This window comes from Taurulus bubalis, assembly GCF_910589615.1.
Source record: "Taurulus bubalis genome assembly, chromosome: 2".
NCBI lineage: Eukaryota > Metazoa > Chordata > Actinopteri > Perciformes > Cottidae > Taurulus > Taurulus bubalis.
The window spans coordinates 1,294,664-1,308,723 of NC_136590.1; the positions used below are offsets into that span (position 1 = coordinate 1,294,664).

General features: G+C 44.4%; 1 protein-coding gene across 1 annotated transcript; it reads right to left on the bottom strand.

The window, feature by feature from the left end:
• Positions 1-7,922: 7,922 nt before the first annotated feature.
• On the bottom strand, positions 7,923-8,867 carry LOC306750171 (olfactory receptor 11A1-like; the record flags this gene model as incomplete). Its single annotated transcript, XM_079233566.1, has 1 exon — positions 7,923-8,867. One exon carries the CDS (start codon positions 8,865-8,867, stop codon positions 7,923-7,925), a length of 945 nt encoding a protein of 314 aa, XP_079089692.1.
• Between the last annotated feature and the right edge of the window lie 5,193 nt (positions 8,868-14,060).

A 14,060-nucleotide genomic window follows, 5' to 3' on the forward strand; every position in this document is an offset into this window, starting at 1 on the left:
GTGTTGAGGCTGATTCCTTACAGCCGCATGCTGGGTTGTATCAGACCGAGACCCTTTCTGCATGTTGTCCCCCTCGGTCTTCCCTGTCAATAAAAAAGGCAAAGATGCCAAATGATGCTAAAAGAAATAATGAGATTGGGAAATCAGAGTTCTTGTTGAAATTCTCCGTTGTGGTGCCGGCTGCTAGGTGGTGTGGTCAGAAGGTTATCGGGGCCAGTCATGGTGGCAATATAACAAACAAACCAAAAACATTTAGTGAAGCAGCAGAAAGGTACCAAGGGGCCAGAAGGGCAGCAATCCTGGTGTGGTCACCAAAGCAAATACTTGGTGAGGCAACGGAGAAGGACTTTCAGTTGGCCTTCAGGAAGTTTCGAGAAACCATCCGGAATAAAAAACAGACGAGCTCAGACACGTTTAGCTGGGAACAACCGTTGAGCCTTACAGGGGATATTCAAGTGGTGGAAAGAGCCCTTCAGACTCAAGGTACGTCATTAATATGCCAGCTAAACAAAATAGGGCCCAGTATGTATTCCTGAGGAACCCCAATGTTGCAGTTAAGGTGTGTTGATTATTACCAATTTGTACATTTTGCCTCCTGTTTGTTCGATATGATTTCATCAGTTAACGTCATGAGTGGAGACATTAAAATAGGCTAGTTCAGTTTAAACATTAGAAAATGGATGGATGAACTTTACCATTTAAGCTACTTCATACTTCTACTGCACTACATTTCACAGTGAAAAAATGTACTTTTAATTCTACCACACGACAACTTTTACTATTACTTAAAATACAACACAGAAAACCTATAATTAGTTACTAAATTGATTTATTGTTCATTGTTTAACTACCAAGAAGTAACTTATTTTAACTGCGTTTTTTTACTTAAGTAAAGAAAAACACTTCACTCTTTTCCACCACTGCAGGCATGAAGTTAACTTCACATCAGCAGAGCTCAGCTGCAAAAAGCTTTTTTGAATTCTACATGAAAATTAACATGCAAAAATTGCAAAAATAATAAATATTTTGAGGTAATTTTATTCTGTTACAGATTTTGTTTTCTGTATTGATGATGATGATTATACTGGATACTACACCATGAATAACATCCTAACATGTTTACAAGCTAAGTGTTGCTGCACAAAGTCTTCGTCCCTCGCTTTGTGCAAAAACTCTAAAATGTCAAACTAAACGGCTGCTTCAGCAGTCAGCTTCACATCAGAATCTGCTATGCTGCTTCCACTTCAGAATCACGTATTTACCATATTACATATACAAACAAGACACATGAAAGCAGTGAACCGCGACAACATGCACACTAAGAGCAGTTATATTGTTAATAGCCTTTATGCAAATGATATGAATTAAAAACAATTCAGTGTGTTATTGTATTAAATCCCTGACATGCGATTACACTGAAGCAATAACAAATATTAGTTTTAAACTGTAACTGTAACCATATTATTACACGTTTTACATAACATTTCAACTTCAACTTTCAATTGAAAATAGGAATGTCTGATAAATTCATGATATGAGAAACTTGCACTGGAAATCATCATCAAAACAGCAACTCACAGACCTCTGAGGCTTTCAGGCAAAAGTTCCATCTCTCATCAGCTGACAGATTAATATTTGGGTGGAAGTGGAACAATTAGCTGTCAACAGACAAGTGCAGAGTCATTGCAACGCTAAACTGAAAGCTCTGTTTGCGACTTCCTCTGAACAGAAGCCAATTGTGACACCACAAGTTACAACGTGAAATAAGATAACACTTTAAAAAGTTATACACTTTCAGACAACACAACACGACTTCTTCAGATTTTAATTTTTTAAATGTGATATCATTGTCTTACCTGAACGTGTGAATCAGACTTCGTACCGCTCAGCCAGAGACAAGAACTTCCTCACGTCCACATGTTGCCTTTTCAAGAGCAACTGACCTTATTTCTGATCATAACGAAGATTACGGGGAGACCAAAGAACGTTAATTACACAAGTGACATCAGATCCCTTTCATTAAAAACATAAATTATACACATGGTAGCAGAAGAATACCAAAGGGACCTTTTTTAAGTAACCTCTGTGGTTATAAACGAGTCCCCGAAAAGAAAACATTAGACACATAATTGGGCCGGTTGCCATGTTAACAACTGTCTGTTCCCAATGTTTAACCTCCTAATTAGAGATTAATTATGAAAGCTCTTACTTTACTTTAATTGCTTATGTATGTGTAAGTGTGTGTGTGTCTTTCCTGTTGTTGCTTCTTTGAACACAAATTAGACCAAACCAGTTAATCCTGGTCGCAATTTTGAGATTCATCAAAGTTTTCGAGATGTATTTGAAGTCTAATAGTAAAATAAACAAATTAATACGTTCATAAATGAAAGATCCTCTGCTGAATCGCCACCTTAACGTGGTGGAGGAGTTTGAGTGGCTCAGTGATCCTGGGAGCTATGTTGTCCGGGGCGTCAGCCCCTGGTAGGGTCTCCCAAGGCAAACAGGTCTCGGGGTAGAGCCCAGACTAAGAGCGGTTCAAAAAACCCTGATGATTTACGGCCCACGGAATGAAGTTACCTCGCCCGGACAAGGGAAACCGGGGCACCCTCCCGGAGCCAGACCCGGGAGGGGAGCTTGACGGCGAGCGTCTGGTGGCCGGGCTTTCACCCATGGGGCCCAGTCGGGTACAGCCCGAAAAAAGATCATGGACCAGCAACACTGTGGACTCACCACACGCGGGGGGAAGCATCGGGGTCAGGTGCTATGCAGACCGGGCGGCGGGCCAGGCGGGAGACCTGGGCGAGCCGATCGCCTGCAGCATAGACTAGCTCTAGGGACGTGGAACGTCACCTCGCTAGCGGGGAAAGAGCCGGAGCTGGTGCAGGAGGTGGAGCGGTACCAGCTAGATATAGTTGGGCTCACCTCCACGCACAGCATGGGCTCTGGAAACAAGCTCCTGGAGAAGGGTTGGACTTTGTCCTTTTCTGGAGTTGCCTGGGTGAGAGGCGCCGGGCGGGAGTGGGGGTACTCACGAGCCCCCAGCTGAGCACTGCTGTGTTGGAGTTTCCCCGGAGAACGAGAGGGTCGCCTCCCTGCGCCTACGGGTTGTGGGGAGTAAGGCTCTGACTGTTGTTTGTGCTTATGCACCGAACAGCAGTTCAGAGTATCCGGCCTGCTTGGAGTCGGTGGGAGGGTCCTGGAAAGGGCGCCGCCTGCCGACTCCATAGTTCTCCTGGGCGACTTCAACGCTCACGTGGGCAATGACAGAGAAACCTGGTGGGGCGTGATTGGGAGGAACGGCTTGCCCGATCTGAACCCAAACAGTGTTTTGTAGTTGGACTTCTGTGCTAGCCACAGTTTGTCCATAACGAACACCATGTTTGAGCATAAGGTGGCTCATAAGTGTACCTGGTACCAGAACACCTTAGGCCAGAGATCAATGATCGACTTTGTAGTCGTATCATCTGATCTGCGGCCGTATGTCTTGGACACTCGGGTGAAGAGAGGAGCAGAGCTGTAAACTGATCACCACCTGGTGGTGAGTTGGATCAGATGGCGGGGGAGTCGGCTAGAAAGACCTGGCAAGCCCAAACGTGTAGTGAGGGTGAACTGGGAACGTCTGGCAGAGGATCTTGTCCGGGAGGTCTTCAACTCCCACCTCCGGAAGAGCTTCTCAAACATCCCGAGGGAGGCTGGGGACATGGAATCCGAGTGGACCATGTTCAAAGCCTCTATTGTGACCTTCTGGCCACTAGGAGCTGTGGCCAGAAGGTCATCGGTGCCTGTCGTGGCGGCAACCCGAGAACCCGGTGGTGGACACCGGGAGGTGAGGGAAGCCGTCAAGCTGAAGAAGGAGGCCTTTCGGGCCTGGTTGGCCCAGGGGTCTCCTGAAGCAGCTGACAGGTACCGGCAGGCCAGAAGGGCTGCAGCTGTGGTTGTCGCGGATGCTAAAACTCGGGCATGGGAGGAGTTCGGGGAGGCCATGGAGAAGGACTTTCGGTTGACCTCAAGGAGGTTCTGGTAAACCATCCGGCGGCTCAGGAAGGGAAAGCAGGGCCTACCCCAGGCTGTTCACAGCGGGGGGGGGGGAACTGCTGACCAGGACTGTGGACATTGTCGGGCGGTGGAAAGAGCACTTTGAGGAACTCCTAAACCCGGCCAACATGTCCCCTGGAGAGGGGGCAGTGCCTGAAGTCCTTGGGGTGGATGCACCTATATCCCTGGCAAAGGTCACTAAGGTAGTCAAAAAGCTCCTTGGTGGCAAGGCGCCGGGGGTGGATGAGATCCGCCCTGAGATGCTGAAAGCACTGGACACTGTTGGGCTGTCTTGGCTGACACGCCTTTGCAGTGTCGCATGGGGGTCGGGAACAGTGCCCATGGACTGGCAGACCGGGGTGGTGGTTCCCATCTTCAAGAAGGGGGACCGGAGAGTGTGCTCGAACTATCGTGGTATCACACTGCTCAGCCTCCCGGGAAAAGCTTATGCCAGGGTGCTGGAAAGGAGGCTCCGACCGCTTGTCGAACCTGAGATTCAAGAGGAACAGTGCGGATTCCGTCCCGGCCGTGGAACAGTGGACCAGCTCTTTACCCTCACAAGACTACTGGAGGGGGTCCTGGGAGTTCGCCCAACCAGTCTACATGTGCTTTGTAGACCTGGATAAGGCTTTCGACCGGGTCCCTCGGGGTTTTTTGTGGGGGGTACTGCGGGAGTATGGGGTGCCGGACCCGTTGGCATGGGCCATTCGGTCTCTGTACGCCTGCAGTAGGAGCTGTGTTCGTATCCTCGGTAATAAGTCAGACACGTTCCCGGTGGGTGTTGGCCTCCGCCAGGGCTGCCCTTTATCACCGGTCCTGTTCGTGACCTTCATGGACAGGATATCTAGGCGCAGCCAGGGGGCGGAGAGGATCCGGTTCGGAATCGCCTCTGTGCTGTTCGCGGATGATGTGGTCCTGTTTGCCTCCTCGGACCGTGACCTCCAGCATTCACTGGGGCGTTTTGCAGCCGAGTGTGAAGCGGCAGGGATGAGAGTTAGCACCTCCAAATCTGAGGCCATGGTGCTCTGCCGGAAACCGGTGGATTGCTCTCTCCAGGTGGGGACAAACTGCCTACCCCAAGCGAAGGAGTTCAAGTATGTTGGGGTCTTGTTCACGAGTGAGGGTAAGGTGGAGCGGGAGATCGACAGGCGGATCGGTGCGGCTGCAGCTGTAAAACAGGCGCTGTACCGGTTCGTCTTGGTGAAGAGGGCATTTACTGGTCGGTCTACGTTCCAACCCTCACCTATGGCCACGAACTCTGGGCCGTGACCGAAAGAACGAGGTCTCGGATACAAGCCGCCGAAATGAGCTTCCTCCGTAGGGTGGCCAGGAGATAGAGATAGGGTAAGGAGCTCGGACACCGCTGCTCCTTCGTGTCGAAAGGAGTCAGCTGAGGTGGTTCGGGCATCTGGTCAGGATGCCTCCTGGACGCCTCCCATTAGAGGTTTTCCAGGCACGTCCAACTGGTAGGAGACCCCGGGGAAGACCGAGGACACGCTGGAGGGATTATATCCCCCGGCTGGCCTTGGAACACCTCGGGGTCCCCCAGAATGAGCTGGAAAGTGTTGCGGGTGAGAGAGAAGCCTGGGTCCGCCTGCTGAACCTGCTGCCACCGCGACCCGACCCCGGATAAGCGGTTGAAAATGGATGGATGGATGGATAAATGAAAGACAACGCATTTCGACCATATGACCAACTGACGGACCTCAGACCCAGAAGGAACAATGCAGATTACATTCTGGACGTGGACCGGCTCTTCACCCTTGCTGAGTGAGTCATGGGGGTTCACCCGTCCTGTCTTCATGTGTTTTGTGGACGTGTAGAAGCTTACAAACTTGTCCCCAGGGGAGTCCTGTGTGGGGTACTGCAGAATTACAGTGTGCTGAGGTCTTGGTACAAGCCACCAGATACTCCTATAAAATAAAGTGAGAGCTTTGTCATCTTGTGGATGTTGGCCTCCGCCAGGGTTGTCCCTTGTCAGGGATTATTTTGTCATTTTCATGGAAAGAATCTCAAGGTGGGGGATCTCAGATTGGTTCTTTGCAGACAATGTCTGTTGGCTGCTTTAGACCGTGACCTTCAGCTCACACTAGGTCTGCAGCCGAGTCGGGATCAGAGTCAGTACCTCCAAGAGGCAGTACTTTCAAGAGGAAATACCTTTCAAGAGTCAGTACCTTCAAGAGTCAGTACCTCCAAGAGTCAGTACCTTCAAGAGTCAGTACCTTCCAAGGGTCAGTACCTTCAAGAGTCTGTACCTCCCAAAATGCATTACCTTCAAGAGTCAGTACCTTCGAGAGTCAGTACCTTCAAGAGTCAGTACCTTCAAGAGTCTGTACCTCCCAAAATGCATTACCTTCAAGAGTCAGTACCTTCAAGAGTCAGTACCTCCAAGAGTCAGTACCTTCAACTTTTTGTCAGTACCCAACTTTTTGTTATCTAGTTAAAAGCAATTGTGTATCTGTTTTTGGTGCCATGTAGGTCTAACTCTGATCCAGATCGATGAAAAGACAGGGAATCACCAAAGTGAACAGGTTTAAATGTCTGGGGACTATGCATATTTATACACATTTTTGCATATCAACTTGAGAAATTTAGTGCAGTGTATGATGAGAACAGCAAATCACTTTCATCCTAACAACTGTCTTTATAATATTACTAGGACTAGCATATCAGTTCAGCTTCATGTTAAGTTTCTCTTAGTTGTTTATTAACAATTGGATGTATCTGTGTCCCTCAGGAATGTAAATGTTCGTAAAACTGGAAACGTGGGGCCACTAAACATTGTAGGCTCGGCCTTTACGAAGGTCTTCAGAGTCTGAGTCTGTCCAGGTAGTTTAAATGGTAAATTGAGGGTTTAACCTTTTCGGGACCTTCTGCTTCCCGAGAGCAGTCTCTGGATGAAGTTTATTAGTTCTGATTGTGTCATTGTTGTTATTATCACATTTCAGTTTCATCATCGTATGATACTTTTAGTTTGTTTACTTTAGGAACTTTAGGTCTTTAAGAATTTATATTCAATTGTCAAACATTGACATATATATATATATATATATATATATATATATATATATATATATATATATATGTATATACATACATAATTGTGCTTGGAATGTGCAGCTCGATTATTTAAATACTCTGATGGGGAGATCTCTGGTTATTTTACATATTTGTGCAAAATGTGCTCTTTACTCAAATAAATAACAAGACAATTTTGATTATTTCATTTTATAGTTTTAATAAACAAATCTACTTAGGAATAAGTAGTAAGTAGTAGTATAACAAGGAACATTTTGAGAAAACTTTAACATTCAAACATTTTGTATCGTGTCAGTTCCTTAGTTCATCAAAATTCGATGTGACCGTGGCGCAGTGGTGAGCAGGGTTGTCCTCCAATCAGAGGATAGGCGGTTCGATCCCCATCTCCGCCAGGATGATGTGTCCTTGAGCAAGACACTTAACCCTAAATTGCTCCCGCAGTTGTGCCTGCGGTGTATAAATGTTAGATAGTCCTGATGTGGCACCTTGCATGCTAGCTCCTCTCATCAGTGGGTGAATGATTCCTATGTAAACCATCTTTGAGTATTCAGAAAAGTGCTATATAACTCAAAGAATTATTATAAAATTCAGAGCAAAGAAAATACATGAAAGTAGAACAACATAACAAATTCATTTAATTACATGAACACCAAACTAGAGGACAGGAGGAGTGCATTAAATCTTCTTTTTACATGTAATTCTTTGAATTAACAACTTATCTATTGTATTGAAAAGTCACAAGTAACATTCCTTTACGGTTTGGGTCAATTATTGCAATTATGGTTTTCATCATAGGTTCACCATTCAGTTCCACACTTAAAAATAACAGAAGAACCTCCCCCCCAGAATTAAAACGACGGTGTAACCTTTTTCAGGTGAAATATTTTTGACAAACACTTGTGAATTTCTTGGGACTGCAGCCCGTAGATGACAGGGTTGAGGCTGCCGGGAACAACGTTAAAGAGAATGGCTGAAATCTTCCTGTACTCTGTGTACTGGGGGAAACGATGGAGGGCGATGGGGATCAACCCGGTGAGAAGCATGATCAGATACAGGCACAGGTGAGTGCTGCAGGTCTTTACAGCTCTACTGTTCAAAGACTTGCTCTTACTGGTCAGACAGGCAACTGTGATTCTAAAATAGGTGAGGATTATACTGCCGATAGAACATGTGAGCAGGACGACAGTGAAAGTGAGGCCATAGACATTATTAATGAACACGCTCTCACAGGAGAGTTTAAACAGTGAGGCATTGTCACAGTAAGGATTCCTGATAAGAGTCCTACATCGGTTCAGTCGTATGGTCAGACCGAGTAGAATCCCGACCAAAACCAGCGGCACTCCCCAGGCAGACACCGTCAGCTTCATTACCATTTTGTTGTTCATTATCATATTATAATGCAAAGGATTACTGATGGCCACATATCTGTCAAACGCCATAATCATGAGCATGGTGTGAGCGTTGGTGCCGTACATGTGTGTGGTGAAAGCTTGCATCAGACACTCATAGTAGTGGATGAGGCGCTCAGAGGGCGGCACAAGGAGGTCTGCCAGCAACCGCGGAACCAGGAGAGAATTCCCCATGACGTCGTTTATGGAAAGGTTACAGAAGAGGAGATACATCGGCTGGTGGAGGCTTCTCTCAGTACATATCAAGACCACAATGCCCACGTTGGTAATTAAGATGAACATGTAGGCAAAGAGCAGGAATATGAAGAAAGGGTACTTGTTTGTCTTGGTGACCCTCAACCCCTCGAGCTGAAGAGTGAGGCTGTTGTACGTATAGTTTTCCATCTGTGCAATGCAGAAATTAAACAAGAAAGCGAGAGGAAGGAACATATTAGTGACAGACATGTGAACAAATAAACATCTTACAAGAAAATAAAAAGATTCTTCTATGCTGACAATACTCTTTAAAGATATGAAGGTGCTTTTTAACATTCACTAGTAGATGGACACAATATGCTTTACATAAGTGGAAGCAGTGACCCTGCAATGGAAAAATACGCTATAACATGTTAAATGAGTTGTAGCACTAAACAACACAATCAATTCTTCAGCTCGGCAACACTTTCGCTCTGTACTGTTACCGACAGGTAGAATCTCTGTCGGTGCAATCTTTACAGTTCGCTGCACTAGAATCCACCAAAACGAACATGGCGATGAAGAGAGTTCTCACGTATGAACCAGTACGTTTGATCGCCCATCATTTACAGTAGTTTACCATCCAAGACATTTCAGAGTGTGAGCTGTTCAAATTGTTGCTTTGCGGATATAAAATCTTGAATGCAAATTGTTTGCAAACTGCCTGAAAACAACGTTCCTTTTTAAACACCCTGCTCTGGAACAATGGATTTTAACTGAGTTGCATGAAGGAATCAGTTGAACCATAAGAACCTTTCTCTTCAGCACATCTGTCTGTTTTCAGGCCTTCCTTTTCAGGCCTTATAAACAATGTACTCCCATGAATCTGCTTTATGAGTAGCATTTCCTCTGGGGAAACCCTGATCATTACTGAGGAAAACATTATGGAATCTTCATGGGATTATTGGAATCTGTCAACAAGACATACCATGTTTTTGCCCTCTTCTCACCATGTTGCAGCACAAAGACCGATAACATTTTGACTAACTCTTGGAGATTTGCATGTTTTCCTTTTGTTAACATTCCTAAAATAACATTGACTAGTTATTGTCTATAATGTTGTTAGAAATGACAAACTACACAATTCTATCACAATTACAAACAAAAAGAAAATTAAAAGAAATGGTGTCTTTACAGTTTATTTTTTAGTAAAAAACTGACACAACTATTGCGCAACCTCCAGCAGAGGGAGCCGGGAGGAGCTGCTAATCTCGATGACCTCCACTGAGACTGACACTACGTTGTGTTGAGTCTTTTGTCCTTTTCCCTGGAAGTCAATGAAGTGTTTTGGGGAACTATCAATTCTGGCTTCTCCGAAAGTTTTTTGTCAATGTATTTGAACAAGTTGTGTTGTTTTATGCATTAAATAAAGGTACTTGCTCAGTGGCCCTTGACGGCTGATCCCAATGTAAACCCATCTAAATCATCATGAAGAGAAACTGCCATGTTATAAAGAGGGAGAAGGTTGGTTGTGTAAAACCAAAAGAGGACTTTCACCCAGGAGACGGCAGTTTGTGTTCTGTGTGAAACAAAGTCAGTGTTGACTTATTTCACTATAGTTTTGTTGCATTACTTCCAGACTTCACAGATGTCAGTTACATATTTAACTGTGATCTTTTCCTCAGCCTTACAAAGCATGTTGTGTTGCTTAAACTAAAAGTCATTCAACAGTCAAAGTTGCTATTCAGTAAAGAAAAATCAAACTACCTCAAACAACAATTACTATTCTTTGTGTACAGTTTTGGATTAAAAAAAAAGCTTATAATCACCTACATTATGGCTGCAAATGAGGTGCTTTAAATGATATCACTGAGTGGAAACAATATGTACATTTAAATGGATTCATTGGTGTTTCCTTTCATTACATTTTTGTTTGAAAAATAAGTTAGCTTTGCACTAAGAGTAATAAATAAATTGGTGTTATCAATAAAATGTATAGCTTAGGCAGCCGTCAGACTGAACACTTAACCCTGCTCCTCTGTGATATCAACATTCAGTCTATTTTCTTTCACATATTGTAACGTGCGCCCGTTACCCCGTGGTGTTTCCCCTGGCACAATGACCAGCACACAACTGTATGGGAGACAAGGATAGGTTTGCCTCATGTTAGACTGCAGACAATGATAGGTTTGGGTCATGTTAGACTGCAGACAAGGATAGGTTGGGGTCATGTTTGACTGCATACAAGGATATGTTGGGTTCAAGTTAGACTGCAGACAAGGAACGGTTGGGGTCAAGTTAGACTGCATTCAAGGATAGGTTAGGCTTGTGTTAGACTGCAGACAATGTTAGGTTGGGGTCATGTTAGACCGTGGCTCAGTGGTGATCAGGGTCGTCCTTCAATCAGAGGATCTGGGGTTGGATCCCTGGCTCCGCTAGCCCATGTCGATGTGTCCTTGCGCAAGACACCTAAGAAGAAGAAAAGAAGAAATTATCCTCCCCTAGGCCCCAAATGACGATTGGCACACGCTAACATGGCGGAAAAACCGACAAACGTTTTTTTTTCGGGGCTTCCTAACGGACGTAAAGGAACCCTTTAAAAATAAGCAGGTTTCGCGGCAGGCCAGTTCGACTCTTCGACTTCGGGACAGGCAAACGCCGGCCGAATCGGACCGACGGAGAGCGCGTGGCGATTTTTTAAAGTTCGGTCGAAAAAACGCAATCTCGCACCCCGCCACCAGGTGGAGAGGGCTCGAAGACGATTGGGAACAAAAATGACAATTGGGCTTTGACAATTGGCAACAAAAATGACAATTGGGGCAGCCTGCCCTTAATTGTCACGTTTGTTCCCATTTGTCACAAGACAAATGGGAACAAAAGTGACAAATGGGCTGTGACAATTGGGAAAAAAAGTGACAATTGGGGCAGCCTGCCCCTAATTGTCACTTTTGTTCCCATTTGTCTTGTGAAAAATGGGAACAAAAGTGACAATTGATGGTAGTGGCCGGCGGGTCGCGCGTAAACATTTTAAAGTGTCGTATCTCCTCCGCCGTTCCTCGTACAGCGTCGAAACGTAGATATCTCGGACCACCGCTAAATTGTAAAAAATGGATAAAAAAATACATTTAAAAAAATACATAAAATTCGGCCCACATTAATGTAGTCTATTTGTCATTTTGCAAGGAATCGATGATCCTTATAATTCAAAAAATGACAATTCGACTACATTAACATGGGCTCAATAGTTAGTCTAATTGTCACAGTCAGTGATCCTTATAATTCAAAAAATGACAATTTGACTACATTAACATGGGCTCAATAGTTAGTCTAATTGTCACAGTCAGTGACAATTAGACTAAGTATTCGGCCCATGTTAATGTAGTCAAATTGTCACTTTAATAAGGAATCAATAATCTTTATATTTCAAAAAAGACAATTCAACAGTCAAATTAATTACTTTAAAACCACTTAGAGATGTGGATTCTTTTCCTAAATTAAGAGGGCAATCTCAACATACATAACCTGAAATCTGGGGCCAAAAGCTACAAGTTAAGGCCTCCAAAACAGGGTGTGTACCTTTGTGACCTTTGACCCCAATTCCTTATGTTTTTTGACAAGTGTAACAATTGCAATAATTTCCTAAATATTAATGTTTAAACTCCCATTTTTCTCACAGACACTCAGGACAGTTCCTACAATGAGGTCATTGGGTTAATATTGTTCAGATTGAAGGTCATTTTTTTCTAAACATGTCAGAGCTTAGCTTTTTTTTCTTTGTGTAGCCACTATCAAATGGGTTCCAACCATTTACTGTATACCACGCTAGCCCTTAGCCACGCTGCGTGGGAGTGGTTAAAAAAAAAAAAAAAAACACCCAAATTCACACTTTCAAAGGTGAAAAACTCCCTTTGACAACAGCCCAAACTGCGTGAAACTTGGTGGGAACATTGCTCCGGAAGCCTTAAATGACATACTAAAAGCACAAGTCTGCAGACCCTCTAGAAAGCTAACTTCCGGTAGCAGCATGCTAGCTAATTAAAACCAACTGGCCCTAGTAGAGCATCCTCTGTTGTCCACCATACTCCAGTTTTGTGTAAAAAAAGTGATTTTAAAGTGTTTCAAGTGCACCCAGCAAAATCTCACTCGAGTCGAGAAAGGCCTCTGAAAGGTCTTTTTAAAAAAATGCACTTTCCCCAATTGTCTGGAAATGACCCATTTGACCATGTTAATGTAGTCGAATTGACATTTTTTGAATTATAAGGATTCTCGATCCCTTACTTAAAAGATGACAATTTGACAACATTAACATGGGCGGAATAGTTGCTCCATTTGTCACAGTCAGTGACAATTAGACTAACTATTTTGCCCATGTTAATGTAGTTGAATTGTCATTTTTTTGAATTATAAGGATACTTGAGTCCTTACTCAATTTAGCTCAATTGTCCATTGAGAAATCTTGAAACCAGTCTTTTAATTCAGAATAATTACTTTGCATGAACTTAGAGATGTGCATTCTTTTCCTATTCAAAGAGGGGCTTCTCAACATGCATACCCTGAAATCTGGGGCCAAACGCTACAAGGCAACACCCCCTAATACAGGCCCAAAGTGTGACATTTGACCCCAATTCCCTTATATTTTGTTAATGTAAAAATTGCAATAATTCCCTAAATATTAATATTTAAACTCCCATTTTTCTCACAGACACTCAGGACAGTGCCCACAATGAGGCCATGAGGTGAAATCTCCTCTAAAACGTTCACAAGAAGGAATTGGCTGGGTGCCATACTCCCAAAATTATGCCAATTGTCAATGGCAAAATCTTGAAAAAAGTCTTTTAATTCAAATTAATTACTTTAAAACCACTTAGAGATGTGCATTCTTTTCCTATTCAAAGAGGGGCTTCTCAACATACATAATCTCAAATCTGGGGCCAAAAGCTGAAAGTTAAGGGCCCGAACCTGACCCTAAGGGTGCTACCCTTTGATCTTTTTTGACAAGTGCAAAAATGGCCATAATCTTCTAAATATTAATATCTAAACTCCCATTTTTTTCACAGACACTCAGGACAGGGCCTACAATGAGATCATGGGGTGAAATCCCATCCATCCATCCATCCATTATCAGCCGCTTATCCGGGGTCGGGTCGCGGTGGCAGCAGGTTCAGCAGGCCGACCCAGGCTTCCCTCTCACCCGCAACACTTTCCAGCTCATTCTGGGGGATCCCGAGGCGTTCCAAGGCCAGCCGGGAGATATAATCCCTCCAGCGTGTCCTCGGTCTTCCCCGGGGTCTCCTACCAGTTGGACGTGCCTGGAAAACCTCTAATGGGAGGCGTCCAGGAGGCATCCTGACTAGATGCCCGAACCACCTCAGCTGACTCCTTTCGACACGAAGGAGCAGCGAC